This window comes from Ciona robusta, chromosome 3, assembly GCF_009617815.1.
Source record: "Ciona robusta chromosome 3, ASM961781v2".
In the NCBI taxonomy this organism is placed as follows: domain Eukaryota; kingdom Metazoa; phylum Chordata; class Ascidiacea; order Phlebobranchia; family Cionidae; genus Ciona; species Ciona robusta.
The window spans coordinates 3,618,993-3,633,231 of NC_143237.1; the positions used below are offsets into that span (position 1 = coordinate 3,618,993).

The 14,239-nt window shown below is 36.1% G+C and overlaps 2 protein-coding genes across 2 annotated transcripts; both read right to left on the reverse strand.

Annotated features, from left to right (window-relative positions):
* Positions 1-262: 262 nt before the first annotated feature.
* Positions 263-2,163, reverse strand: LOC149738250 (protein shisa-like-1a). Its single transcript, XM_089875020.1, has 3 exons — positions 1,981-2,163; positions 1,050-1,248; positions 263-907 (listed from the first exon to the last, which is right to left on the reverse strand). The coding sequence occupies exons 1-3, from the start codon at positions 2,036-2,038 to the stop codon at positions 784-786; spliced, it is 381 nt and encodes a 126-aa protein (XP_089731146.1). The 5' UTR covers positions 2,039-2,163; the 3' UTR covers positions 263-783.
* A 2,061-nt stretch (positions 2,164-4,224) lies between these two features.
* Positions 4,225-11,109, reverse strand: LOC149738251 (neuronal-specific septin-3-like). The gene is made up of 8 exons (XM_089875014.1): positions 10,329-11,109; positions 8,909-9,031; positions 8,631-8,712; positions 8,327-8,464; positions 7,468-7,585; positions 6,223-6,324; positions 5,569-5,717; positions 4,225-4,913 (listed from the first exon to the last, which is right to left on the reverse strand). Exons 1-8 carry the CDS (start codon positions 10,429-10,431, stop codon positions 4,658-4,660), a joined length of 1,071 nt encoding a protein of 356 aa, XP_089731140.1. The 5' UTR covers positions 10,432-11,109; the 3' UTR covers positions 4,225-4,657.
* Positions 11,110-14,239: the final 3,130 nt, after the last annotated feature.

A 14,239-nucleotide genomic window follows, 5' to 3' on the forward strand; every position in this document is an offset into this window, starting at 1 on the left:
ATAAAGGTAAAAAAATATAACGGCTCTCTAGCGACATGTTGTGCCTAGAAAAATTGAAGCGACCAAAATTGTACAGCGATTTTTGCTCTCTAGTCCCACCGTGCGAAGCAAATAAAGAAATTAACTACAACAAGAATTTCCACAGTATGTGCAAACACCTAAATACAAGTTTTTATGCAAACACCTAATACAAGTTTTTATATGACAATTGACCCACTGCCCTAATAGTTTAAGTAATGTGTAGTATACAAATTACAAAGACTGTCAGTGAATATAGATGTTTTATTTTAAGCACATTAGATACAAAAAGTAACATTTGCAAATATCACATAAAAGCACAACAAAAAAAAGAGGATAAAATAAAAGATATCACAAGGTGCTCTAATACTAAATGAATACAAAAAACGCAAATGTTACAGTTTTCTTTTACAAACATTACCACAACTAATAATACATACTACAAATATACAGACGTTATCATGTAGCTAAGTTCTGCCCTTTCAGAATTTCAGAACAAGTTACAACATGAAAAACTTTACAACTTACATTTTATGCACAATATATGAAGGTAGTATCTTGTAGCTGTACAATCATTTAATTTTGTAAAAATAAAACTGAGCTTCTTGTGCAGCATGCAATAAAAAATAAATTTACAAAATTAAACAACATTTTACAAATACTGTTCTGCTTTTAGATGTACTATTATGAAGTAAATGAATTATATTTAACACAGTGATTTTAATGTTGGCAGTCTGGATCCATTGAAAAACATGTACATGATATTTAAAATGTTTTTCCTTTCTGTCGCCTTTTCTTCCAAACACCAAAATGCGAGACACAGTCCAATGCCATAATAATAACCAAGATTCCACCATATATTGAAACAACAATGAGGGAAGCACTGTCCCTGCAAAACAAAATTTATAAACTGACTAAAAAAAACACAGCCAAATCTGTAACAGAATTGTTTGTTAAATTAATGTTAAACAAGGAATGGGAGAAAACCAGCCAAAAATTTGAGATTTTTTATTTTAATCTATAGTCAGTACCTTGGTTTTGAAAGGTTTTCCATTTTTGCTGCATAATATATTGATTGAGTTTCGTTACTACAGCAAGTTAAAGAAACAGATTTATTTCCGCAGCAATATTTATTCTCCTTCATCTCATGCAACCTTGGACATCCAAAAGCTTGCAGCATTTCCCCTTTTAAGTTGACAATGTCTTCGCAAATTTCAGACGCACATCTGGCTAACAAGTAGAAGACCAAAAATGGTTGTTGGATTTGATAGAAAACTTTTTAAATGAATGTTACTTATTTAACCTCGCATGTTAGTGGCAGTCGGTATAACACAGTTGCTTAATTTTAATTATTTCATACACCTAGGTAACGCTTACAAATTAGTAATTACATTCGTAAGTCGGTAAATGTTTAGTTTTTTTTGTAGTACTAGTATATGTCTGATAATAAAGAAAACTAATAAGGGGACACTGGATTGGAGCAATAGCTGTTAATTGTCTTGCCTAAAGGTAGGACGCATATAAAGGGACACACTATGGTAGCAGCATTGTTTATATCCCATTAAGGGGCACGCCAAGTATATGCACTTGGCAGGGGCGTCAATATTTATACCATGCCACAAAAAAATTGTTTCATTAGAATTTTGGCAGTAGTAAAGAATCCTCCTCCACATTACAGATTAGGTTGGTGGTGTTAGCAGTTGGTAGGTATGAGTTATTAGTTGGATGTTGGTGGTTATAGAGGTCAGTAGTTAGGGGTTACACGAAAATACGAGTTAGTATTTAGCTATGTTCAGTGGTAAGCAGATAATGTAGTGGAAGGATTCTTCACAATCACCAAATTTAATTATGACAACTACTGAACGTTTTGTGAATGTTTAACCGAAATACAAAGTTTTATATACACATAAAAAACACAATAACAAAGTTTTAATTACACATAAAAATATTAAAAGCATTTACCTGTAAGTATAAACAAAAACAGAATTTGAATCATCATCACACCTCTAGTAATCGTCATGTTGCTATCAGTTCTTTCACTAAATATTGAGGTTTAAAATAAAGACATAAAAATTAACAGTTCACTTTTAACTTAAGTAAAACTACAAATACGCAGTATCTATGGTTAACTGCGCGGAGTTGTCACGCTTGACTTCACCGATTCACGTGACCTTGTTTGTGTTCACGTTTGGTTGCCTGTATGTGTTTTCCGTCAAAAAATCGGCGTGTGTTGCGTTATTCGCTGTATTATTTAGTTTCTTTGTCAGATATCGGTTTCGTTGCCAGAAAAAAATCGTTTTTGTACCCTTTAATTCTTGACATTATCGTTCCCAAGGATCTTAGAAACTTGTAAAAACAGTTTTCCTTCTACGACTAAATACGCCGATGCATTTACAACTGTGCGCGATTTTTGTTTGACTCTGTTTTAAGAAAACATTTTTTTATATTTCGAATCTCTATATATTGTGTAGGCAATGAACTACCGGGTTAACTATACATGTAAAATGTGCCTAAAATTTTAATAAAGTTGATGGCAACATACAAACCTTTGTTTACGTATGTTCGATTTAATATCGTGATGTTTATACTACCAATATGTTATTTTGCGGGAAAATCCGTACATTTGACGAATATATAATTCTTTGAATGTTTTTTATATTACTACCAAATAGAAGGTTGAAACTTTGATGGCACCATTAAGATCACATTTGGGCATCTCTATATACAAATTTTCATTTTTCGTTACATTTGGGCATCTCTATATACAAATTTCATTTTTCATTTTTCATTTTTCGTTTCAGTATATCCCTTTAACTGTTTAAATCACGATTAGGATATTTGGACATTAGGTGCTAAATGCGTCCTGTCTTCCCCTATCCTAAATGTTTTAATATGATATAGGATTTTTTCGGCATCGTTTCACAATTAATAATTTAGGCATCAAACATGCACCAGGTTTAAATTCTAAATATATATAGTAGGTAGGGGGAAGATGGGACATCTGTAGTACATAATATCGAAATATCCTGAGCGTGTTTTAAACAATTAACGACGGTATATGGGAGTCGCGAGGATACGGTTTTGTAATTCTTTGATTGTTCTTTGTTTACTGCCAAATAGAGTGAGAAAATGGAATGAAAAGGCGTCCCATCTTCCCCCACCGTACTATAATAGGGTTGGGAAAGACGGGAAACTTATCCACACATTTCCCAATATTTCCAATATTAAAGTTTTTGGGGTAATACCACGAATTAGTAGTATCATACTTTTATTAATTGACAACAATTCAATTAAACGTACATTAAAACACACTAGGAATAGCAGTTATTTAGCGATTCGCACAACAGATGAAATTTTACCACATCGAAAACAGTGTAAGTGTGGACGGGACAGTGTAAAATCTATGTTAATTTTGATTAATCATTGATTCTTTGATTAGAATTAAACGTGGATAACATGAAACGTATTAAATATAATATGAAACGCATTAAAAGTCAAGTTTAACTTGTAATAACACAAATTATAATAATTATTTATAAAGTTAACATTTTTGCTACAAATTTGGAATTGCTACATTTTTTTGCACACGCCCTTATTTTTTATGAATCTCCAAGTGCAAGTGACTAAATTTCGAATACTTTCACCATATATTATAATAGGATGGGGGAAGATGGGACACCTTTTCATTCTATTTTCTCGTACATTTTGGTAGTAAACAAAGAATATTTAAAGATTTATAAAACCTTGTCCTTGCGACTTTCATAGACCGTTGTTAATTGTTTAAAACACGATCATGGCTTATTAGATTTGTTATAACGTAAAAGCAACTCCTTTTCATTTAATTATGACTCAGGTTAGTCCAAAACCCGACTATGATACGCTTTCCTTGTCTAACCCTCAAAGATCGAGTATGCTAATTACATCTGAAACCGGTTACGTTCGTGTAAACAATGAAGGTGGTTAATGTATCACATTACAATAAGTTCATGCTCCCCTGCATACGCCTATTTTGACAGCTATGAAATGTTATTACTATTTGCGGAACGTTTGGTATTATTTAATGATTTTGATTCAAGTAGCTTCAATCTTAATGGAGATTTGTAGAATGTTTACGCACAGTCTGTTAGAAGCTGATGCGTCCAATTTTAAAACGCCATCCAATAGGTCATTTACTAATGAAGTGATACCATTAAAGTAACGTGTAGCCTGGGTAGAACGATTAACAATTTATTTGTAATCAAAATGAAGATACAGTAGAGTAATAACGACACTATAATGCTGTGAGTGGCTCTTGGTTATAAGGAAACGGTTAAAATAAACGTAAGCGTAAAACGGAGCAAGTATATATTGCTAACATTTAACATATGTTTTATTTTTCATTTTTTACCAGGTTGGTTTGCGTTTTGTGCCCTTGGGTAAAAACCTTTATGTAGCAGCGGAATAGCATATAGTTTGAACACCATGCTTAAAACTACAGAACAAGGGCGCGGTACAAGTTAATGCAAAATTTGACACAGAGAATAACTGCTTCAGAATGCTTACGTTATATCAGCTCATTGTCTCCACACAGGTTACACACGATTTAGCGGGATTTCGTATGTCGTGAGTAAAGGAAAAAAGTAAAATTATAGAAACAGCGTTAAATTTTGCTTTCTGACAATGCTTCTACCACTTCTTTCTGGCTTGCTGCAATCGCCTTCCCAGTTTCGCCAAGTTTTGGTGTGTTGGCAACTTTTTTATGATTCGGCTCACTGTTGGTGATGTCGTAACTCGGTGAGCTTGGAGTTGACCCTACTGAATCAAGCGGAACTTTTTTTAATGTTTCTAACCTTCTGTGTCGGTAAAGCTCGTAATGAACCTGGGCGGTAACTTCTTTAAGATCTTGAAGGTTTGTTCTGAAAGGTTTATATATGGGTTTAAAATCTGAAAAGGCATCACAAAACAATCTCATTAAAAATACAGTGTCTTGATAAAAAAAAACGGTTCCTTGCGATTTTAAGTGTGGAACATTATTTATAATATAGTAGAGGGGGGACGGGACATCTTTGGCACATCATATTTAAATATCATGACCATCTTTTGAATGAATAAATGAATGAATGAATGAATGAATGAATGAAACTTACTTTTTGCTCACGTGGCCGGAAAACGACAGTCGTCAGTCGTTATCACACGGGTGTTCATACACCTCGTGCCAGCTAACGATTTACCATGTATGTTACTTTGTGGGTGATTATATATTTTTTTCTTTTTTTATGTATGGATAATAATTTCGACAATCCATTAGTGACCATTGGGTTGAAGCAATTGCCGTTGGGTGTCTTGCCCAAGGACATACGCAGCAGCGTTAAACAATTAACAACGGTCTATGGGGTCTTAAGGATTCGGTTTTATAATTATTTGTAAGTTCTTTGTTTACTAACAAATGGGACGAGAAAATGGATTGAAATGGTGTACCCCTCCTACCATACTTTGTTACTAATATTAAGAATTGTGTTTGAGCCCAGTTTGTTCGACTATTATAATATCTATATATAACACAAATTAAACCTTATTATCATATTTCTTAAATGATTGAATTCGCAGTGAGCATCGTTCTCCACCTCGATTACTCCCCAACCCGCTTTTCTACCCAACACAGCTTTGCTTCCAACTTGATGCGTGGTACTCGAACCAACAATGGCAAAAGGTAGTCGTTCCTACATGAAATTTAACAATCCCCTATTTGTTAAAAACATGTTTACACATTTTGGGAATAAAATTTTATTGCTATGATAACAATTTTACGCATTTTATGAAAGAAATTTTATTGCTATATCATATAGTAGGGTGGGAGAAGATGGGACACCTTTTCAATATATTTTCGCCTCCAATTTGGTAGCAAACAAACATTCAACGATTGTTTATAGACCTTTATCCTTACGGCTCCCATAGAGAGTTGTTAATTGTTTAAAACACATCAGGATATTTGGTTATTATGTGCGAAAGGTGTCCCATCTTTCCCCACCCTATAACATTTTTACAGATTTTAGGAATGAAGTTTTATTGCTATGATAACATTTTTACATATTTTTTTGGAATAAAATTTTGTTGCTATGAGAGGAACAAGCTTAAAAGTGATGTTTGACACCAATATATTTACTTAATCCTTTTACAACGTATGCCACCATGCAATTGTAAATGTCTAGACGTCGGTAATAATACCTTCAGTTTAAGATTCCTTTGCCTCTCAGTCTCATCATCAACATCAAGGTTTTCTAGATCAGGATACACACGGATATTGTGCTCAATCAGCTGCTGTTGGATCTGCATACAAAGTGTACGCATGACGTCACCAAGCATGTGATATCAGGAAGTTCGCAAGTGAATATACGCGCGTGTATAGCCTACATTGGCGTATCATTTATAGCGCATATAATATCCTCCATTGGATTTAACACAAACCGGAAACAAAACACACATTTAGACCTATGATGTAGGTGTAACTTTGATTTTCTCAATACTAATAATGCGTAAGGAATTACGTTCGACCAAACGAAGACGCCATTATTACTGCGAACAAACTTCGTTTACGTTCGTTAAAATATGTCAATACCGATGCGTCATTCACGACACAAATGCATTCAACTGGTATTTAAACTCCTGTTTGCTAAATAATTCACGTGTGAATCGCTATTGTGACGTTAGTAATCAACGTGTGAATCGCTATTATGTCGTAATCAATTGCCAGGTTCAAACAACCGCTATTATGATGCAATGAATCCACGTGTGAATCCCTACTATTTCGTAATAAATATGCTGCTTGCCTGAGGAAAACATTGCATATAAATATAAAGCAGTGTTGGAAACGATTTAGGCAGTTTATTTCAGCGATATTTCGTTCTGGAAACCTACTATTTCCGACGGACGGGTCTTCGTTTGTAAGATAACCACACACTCGTGCGGGCTTGACGAAAGGCGCATGCGACATAGCTACTGTGACGTCACTCGCCAGGCAATCGGATTCGACCGTTTCTCATTACACGGACTCGCCGAACGCGCGTAATTTTAATTTGTCTCATCCCTACGTAATTCTGAATACGTTTACGTTTGTATGAGCTTTTACAAAGCACATATTTAAAGGGTTTCCACCCGAAAACAAAGGGTTGCAAACCGTTTTTTTTTTCGCGCCTACCGGCGCGAGGACTTCCTTTTTTTCTGGTTTTTGCAACCCTAACGTTTAGTAAAACTTTACGCCTATGCGCTAAGGTATTTATTAACACTTAGTTATCCAAAGTACAAACGGTGCTTGGGAACTTAAAGGTTTAGCGAAAGTAGTTTGTAAGGATTAGTGACAATAAGTGTATACGGTTGATTTTGATAACTCCTAATTTAACAAATATTTACAACCTCACAGTTGACGCTCCAAGTATAACTTACAACGACATAGTTTTACTTTCAAGTACTCACTGTCGCTTTGAACCGTTCTCGTTCTTCAAGAGTAAGTGAGTCTGACTTTGCAATTACAGGAATGACGTTTACAATTTCCACCAGCCGTTTCATGACTTCAATATCAACTAGTCGGAGGCTGTAATACATCATCAAATGTCAAAATAAACACAAGAACTAATAAGCGTTTTTAAATGAATGGTTTTCATGTTTGCAAAGCTTGATATCCAATAAAGTTTAATATTTATGTATTTGTTTCGGTAAACCGTTTAACACAACGGTTAGGTTTTTAAAATTAGTATTAGTTCTGTAGCTGGTTTTATGTTCACTATATACGCAGAAATACGTGTTTCTATAACGACTATAAGTATAATTTGTGCCCAAAGGGAAGTCAAAATTTGTGTGAATGTATCTTGTTACAATTTAGGCAACTCGCTTATAGGAAGTCCAACGTCTGGTGCTACTTTCAAATTTCAATGCTGTCAAATGCGTCGTGGGAATTTACGCAAAAAATACCTTCATTCGAATATATGTCAAATTGGAAGTTCAAGTGCATATGTATATGTGCTTAAATACCGCCACATACATTTTCAAGTATAATGGCTACAATGATTGTACATTCGTTTAAAATCGTTTTCTAAACCTGATACATAGTAGGGTGGGGTAAGATGAGACACCTACTCATTCTATTTTCACGTCTCATTTGGTGGTTAACAAAGAACGTTCAAAGAATTATAAACCTTATTTTGCGACCCCCATAGACCGTTGGTAATTGCTTAAAACACAATCAGAATATTTGGATATTCTGTGCTAAAAGTGACCTGATTACCCCACCCTACTAGATATGATAACATTTGAATTGGACATGACTTTGACTTACGAGTGACCAGAGGGTGGGATGAAATAAATGCAACAGTGCACTCTAGTGTCGGGTATCCTTTTTCTTCTCTTGATTGAAATTTCTTCGTTTAAGTACTTCTCATATTGTTCGTTGACATGTCGCATTATTGGCTGCCAGCTAATAAAACAAATTTTAAATTAACGTCTACAAGGCACTTTATACTTTACTGATGGGCAGATTAACCACCACTATAAAATATACAGGCGATTGTTTTGTAGGATCCATTATAACCTATTAATGAGAGTTGTAAATGCTTTTGACGTGCACAGTACAACTTTCCTACCAGTTAGTGTTGTCAACTTGATCCCCAAAACCTGGCGTGTCTGTTACTGATAGTTTGAGGAGAATCCCTTTTTCTTCGATTACTGAAATATATAAAATATATCACAAGTTAATGCGTGTGTTCGGTTTCACGACGATGAATGTTCCTTGTGACGCATTCTCGTGTTAGAAGATAAAACGTGTTAGGTCGTGTTTAATCTTCGCACGAATTAAGAACTCGGCATTTAACATAGATGAACAGACAGCACGCGAGGGAAATGCATTAAACAACATGCTCACCATGGCTGATCGTTTTTATCTCCACAGTGGATGGTGTGTGATAATCTTCCTCAGGCTGCCGACGACTTACTTTTGATTTGAAAATTGTGTTAACCAACGTAGATTTTCCGAGCCCGGCACTTCCTGTGTGTTTGGATAATGTGATAAATCTTACACCACAGCAATAAAAAGCGTTCCGACGCGCTCTAGAATTCCTCTAAAAAGTCGCCAACCTAAGCATTACATCATTCCTTTTCACGCGCAAATGCCCACACCAGACATTCCATCGGCGTATAAGGAAAGCGTAAATGTTTTTGATAGTCATTATTTTTCGGTTGTGTCTAATACCAGCGTGACTCGCTTAGCTATAAAAGTGTATACGAGCGAAGGTCTGATTGTATTTTATGATTTGTAATGTATCAGTTTTGTGGGTGGTCCCTGATGACACCGGCTGATAAATTAAAGTGACGGTTTACTTTGGTATGTACACAAAGATTGTTCTTAGCAGCCAGGAACCTATCGAAGGTTTGTTTTAACCAAACACACGACCACTTCACCGCTTACGTTGTGATTGGTGTGCAAATGTACATCAGTCTACGTCGACACGTTGTGTCGAATTGCGCAACGAAACTGTAAATGCGACATTTTACCTTTAGTGGTAAACAATATGACCGTGAAGCAGACGAGGGTATTGACTAAACAACATTGAATAAAACGGAAAAGGTAATTCTAAAATGAAAAATATTTAGTGGTTAAACCAAATAAACTATATATATTATACCGTCTATATGACTCGCGAGGAAGCACGCTGCCGGCTTAATGGAACGTGATACCCGTCATAATACCTACACCCAGGAGATGGTTACGCATTCCATGAATTATTTAAAGTAAAACAGCCATCGACACTATAGGAAAGTGTTAGTTGAGAATGTTGACTTTGGCCTAACAAATGAAAACCGTTATTTTCAAACCCATCTGGTAGTATCTGAGTCCGTGTAAGTAAAGACGAGATACAATTTTACGCGGAAGGTTTTTCGCCACAAGCTTAACATACGTTGCTTATTGTGTTATCTTACCCCATATATATATATATATATATATATATTACTATGTAACGTTACACCGTATAGATATTACTCCGATATTTAAACATCTATCATTGGATTGGATTACACGGTCATGTGACAAACTTAAAGGGTCGTTTTAAATTGGATTTCTAGTTAATATAAGATTGCTAGTATACGCTACGTATGTGCTTCTTACGAAATTAGGAATTTATACAATAAATTCTAAAGAATATTTCCTGTTAAAGAATGGTTAAACTGATATGACTTAGTCTGCAATATGGTTATATGAGTAGTATACTACATAATAAAACACTGGAAATTTTAAACAAAACAGTAGAAAGGTTGCCAACCCTTCAAAGTATAAGGTTACTTACCTACGACCATAACGTTGAATTCAAAACCTTGACGAAGAGCCTTCTTCCTTATCTGTTCAGTAAGCGTGTCAATTCCAACATAACCTTCAAGCGGCGTTGTCATATTTACAGTTATATGATTATCTAAATTTAAATTCTTTAACCAGCATCTGCAGTTTAATATCACTTAACTTGCGATGTCTGCTGTCCTGTTTAAACCATAAAATCAATGAATGTCTTACAGTTGGTACATTCACACAAGTGCCTCTCAAAACTGTAAACCACATAAGACCTGTGATTCAAATGTTCACTCTCTGCTTGGTTTAAAACGCATCTCGTCTAGACTGAGCACGCTTTACACAGGCAGGAAATTACCACTTCCTGATCCAAATCTGCATGCTATACAGCTTGGTGTAGAGGCGAGTTTTCACCGCAGTTACACACCGACGCGAAATGTCCAACCACCGGCCACCAGCACTTGAAGTAAACACGCAAGCTAAAATCGAATACTGCATATGATCGATTGGCGGCAGCTAATTTTTGTCAGCTAAATTTAATCACCTTGCAAACAAATGCTGATTATGTCAAAACAATATATAATAGGGGTACACAACAATTAAGCGAGAAACTCTTTTAACTAATATTGTACAGTACTACACTAAAATAAATCGCAAAACGGCTGTGCAATACCTATCTCCGGATTAGAGCTATCCACTGACTATCAACCAAAGCGAACCTACAGCTCACATGAGTCAACTCTAAAACGTCAGCTTTCTCTGGTTATCACGTCGTTTGATCTCATTGCACGACACGCAGCTTTTGGTCCAAGTCAACAGCGTGTAATTTGTAAGGGTAAAACATGCCCTCGGGCTACTGTGCAGCAAATTGGCATAATCATTACATCTGCAGCGTGAGACGTAAAGGCGATAAAAGGTGGCCGACAAATTGCACTGATTCAAAACACTGAGTGCCTAGAGCACTAATCCGTTTCAATACTATTAACACCATTCAATCAGTTTCTGTACAACTGGCGTCAGTGGCGTGTTATCAATTTTAAATAAACCTTCTTTCTTCCTTTCGCTGTTCCAATATAGCAGTTTACATGTAATTAATAGATGCCTATATATAAGTAACAACTACGTTTTATGAACTAAAGTATATGTGCCACATGGTCAACCGTATGTAGCTACAGCTATAGTTTACTAACGCTATAACAAACAACCTGCAGCCCTTTAACTTCGATTAAATAATTTCAAGTGACTCTTTAAACAAGAACGACGTGAGTATCATTGAACATGTTAGTAGTACTAATTAGCGATACCAAGACATGTCACACAACAGAAACACGACTTTGCTCGAAGCTGACTGTTTCATACAATGTAGGCGTGTCCAGCATACACATGCGACATACGCGCTGGCTATTTTCAAAACTTTATAAATTATTCATGTTTCAAAAATACATCCAAAGATTCAATGACGTAATCCACAATAAAGCAGACAGCATATGAAGGCGACTTATTAAACATATGGCAGTGCATGTCAAGGGAACTGAAATCTCTAACGACCCGGAACAACAAGCAGTAGTTATCTCGCACTTTGCTTACTCAGGTCGACCTGCGATTAGTCATCAGTTTCGAGTGAAGGAACGTATTGTTCTGCTTTAAATAAAGCATGGCATAAAAGTCAACATGTACTGTCGCATTGTGACCGGGTTGAAATACTGAACAAAGCAAATAAATTCACTTAACCATTCCTACTTTTCTTACGGCGTTTTCACTTTATCGTTCTACACTCTCTATGGCCGCTATGTTTGAATGTGACGATACTTTACTGCGTTGTCTAAACATGTATCAGCCAGCTTGGCATTAAGATCCCTCGCAATGTTTGCTTGCGGTTGGCATCGTTCCATAAAGATCAATCAAATTGTGATGTGTCCACTTGCAACTAGACTACTAGAGAAATGGTGAGATACGGGTTGTACCACTTCGCTGCCTTTTCTGGTAGATTATGCAAGTGTTTTGGCAGAAAGTCACTTAAACTCAAGTAGCTTCATAAAGATAATCCTCACTCCGTGTTTTCTTTGTGTTGTGGCACTAGTATAATATTTTACCAATTTGTTTATGTAGCTACTGATCACACACGCTCTCTATTATCGGTAGTCGAACAAACAATCTTTTCAGCAAATTTCTATACTTAATAAGGCGCCTACAATCTACGTTAAACCTATATTATGGCCTTGTAGGTCTCTGGACAACAGAAAATAATGATCTGCAATGCGGTCAAATCCGCCTTAATCCGGATTCCATGGATTCCGACTGCCTACTCAAGCTTCAGGGCGTTGTTTCGAAAACTTTGCACAGTTGCTACTGAGCTCTAATCACGTATAATTCTTTCCCCTCGACTGAAGAATAAGGCATATTGTTACAATTTTAAATAACTGGGGTCTGTATTATCACACGGACTGAAGTAAGCAAACGTCAGTCGGCGGATCGAGTTACCACGCATCCTCCCGAACGTTACACTCGATCATCATACTGCTTTTGATTCAATTCTAACTTCTCTTAACACCAGTGTGTACCCAAGCAAAAATGTTAATATAAATATGAAAATTGAGGGAAATAAACGTGTGGAACAAATAAAGTTGTTTTAAATCTTTATAATGTTGCAAATGATTTAATTAACGTAAGGTAATTACAGTAAAGTAAAGTCTATTTTGTAAGCCCACCTATCCTAACCGGCGGCGTGATTTATATATTTCCTTCTGTTTGTTTGGCAACTCAACCAATCTTTAACGATCCGTTAGCGCGGGTTCGGCCCATATGTTAAGCGTAGCATAGCGATCCAAGTATGCTCGTAGTTTTACGCTTAGTTGAAAATAATCCTCTTTTCGCTTCTCGTTCATAGAATGGCTTAGTGGTTAAATGTAAAATAATCGAACTCATCTTGGGTGGTTTACTAAATCTGTAGATAAGAATCAATACTACAAGGCTAAGAGAAACAACATGACTTGACGTTGTGCCTATATTAAATGTATATATGTCCATTTGTACCTAACAACAAACTTTCGTCATGGTGCTGACTGCAAACTCACAAGTGTTTGCTTAAACAACCTTTACTGCTCAATAAATTTGCCAGCTCAATATAGAAAACGGAATCGCTCATTCTGTATTATAAATAACTCTCAATCTTACTACAGTAGCTGTTTTGAAGCTCTGTTCAAATCACTTGGTTAAACGGCTCTCAGTAACAAACGTTTTTCAATCGTTTCCGCCTTGCCGCCACAGCGGGTGTGTGCCACAATACTGGCACGACTGTGACGCGCTGTTGATTGTGTTCCCGCGTGAGGAACTTTATGATTCCAGAATCCCCACTGTGAATCATGACTGCTCCCCGGAGAGAGGACCTGAAGACTAAACCACGAAAAAGAGACGCGACCGACTGTAAAGCGCGAACTAAACTTGATGAAAAAGCCGACTCACATCATACAACTTACACAGCGGTTACACCCAACTAAAATCAAGAGCCCAATCTCTGTCAACCCCGGCGAAAATTTTATGAGTTTTACAATTCAAGACAAACACACAATATTTTATAAATCGTTTAAAAAAATTATGGAACGCCTAAATATATCGCATTATGTTTGTACAATTTCATACCCACTGCATAGACAAGAAAGTTTATTCTAACAGGATGTCTCTATTTTCTAAACGTTCAAAACTGTTGGCTCGGTTTCTAAATGGTAACTATTTCGGTTATTTCCGCTTTACACACAACATGCCCTGGTACATTTGCACACCTAACGCTGGCCAAGGTGCTTCATACCTTCTTTAATCCACCTTGATTGTATATACTATCATTAACATTTCCTAAACCGGACGGCTTCTATATGGCAACGGTAGAACAACTTACCATATAGTAGGGTGGGGGAAGAT

Excerpts from the sequence above, each read along its gene's own strand:
- LOC149738250 (XM_089875020.1), bottom strand. The coding sequence starts at position 2,038 with ATGACGATTACTAGAGGTGTGATGATGATTCAAATTCTGTTTTTGTTT. Across the intron at positions 1,249-1,980 it reads GTTTTTGTTTATACTTACAG|CCAGATGTGCGTCTGAAATT; the intron begins GTAAATGCTTTT and ends TCTACTTGTTAG. Across the intron at positions 908-1,049 it reads GAAAACCTTTCAAAACCAAG|GGACAGTGCTTCCCTCATTG; the intron begins GTACTGACTATA and ends TTTGTTTTGCAG.
- LOC149738251 (XM_089875014.1), bottom strand. The coding sequence starts at position 10,431 with ATGACAACGCCGCTTGAAGGTTATGTTGGAATTGACACGCTTACTGAA. Across the intron at positions 9,032-10,328 it reads ATTCAACGTTATGGTCGTAG|GAAGTGCCGGGCTCGGAAAA; the intron begins GTAAGTAACCTT and ends CCAAACACACAG. Across the intron at positions 6,325-7,467 it reads GAGAACGGTTCAAAGCGACA|ATCCAACAGCAGCTGATTGA; the intron begins GTGAGTACTTGA and ends CTTTGTATGCAG.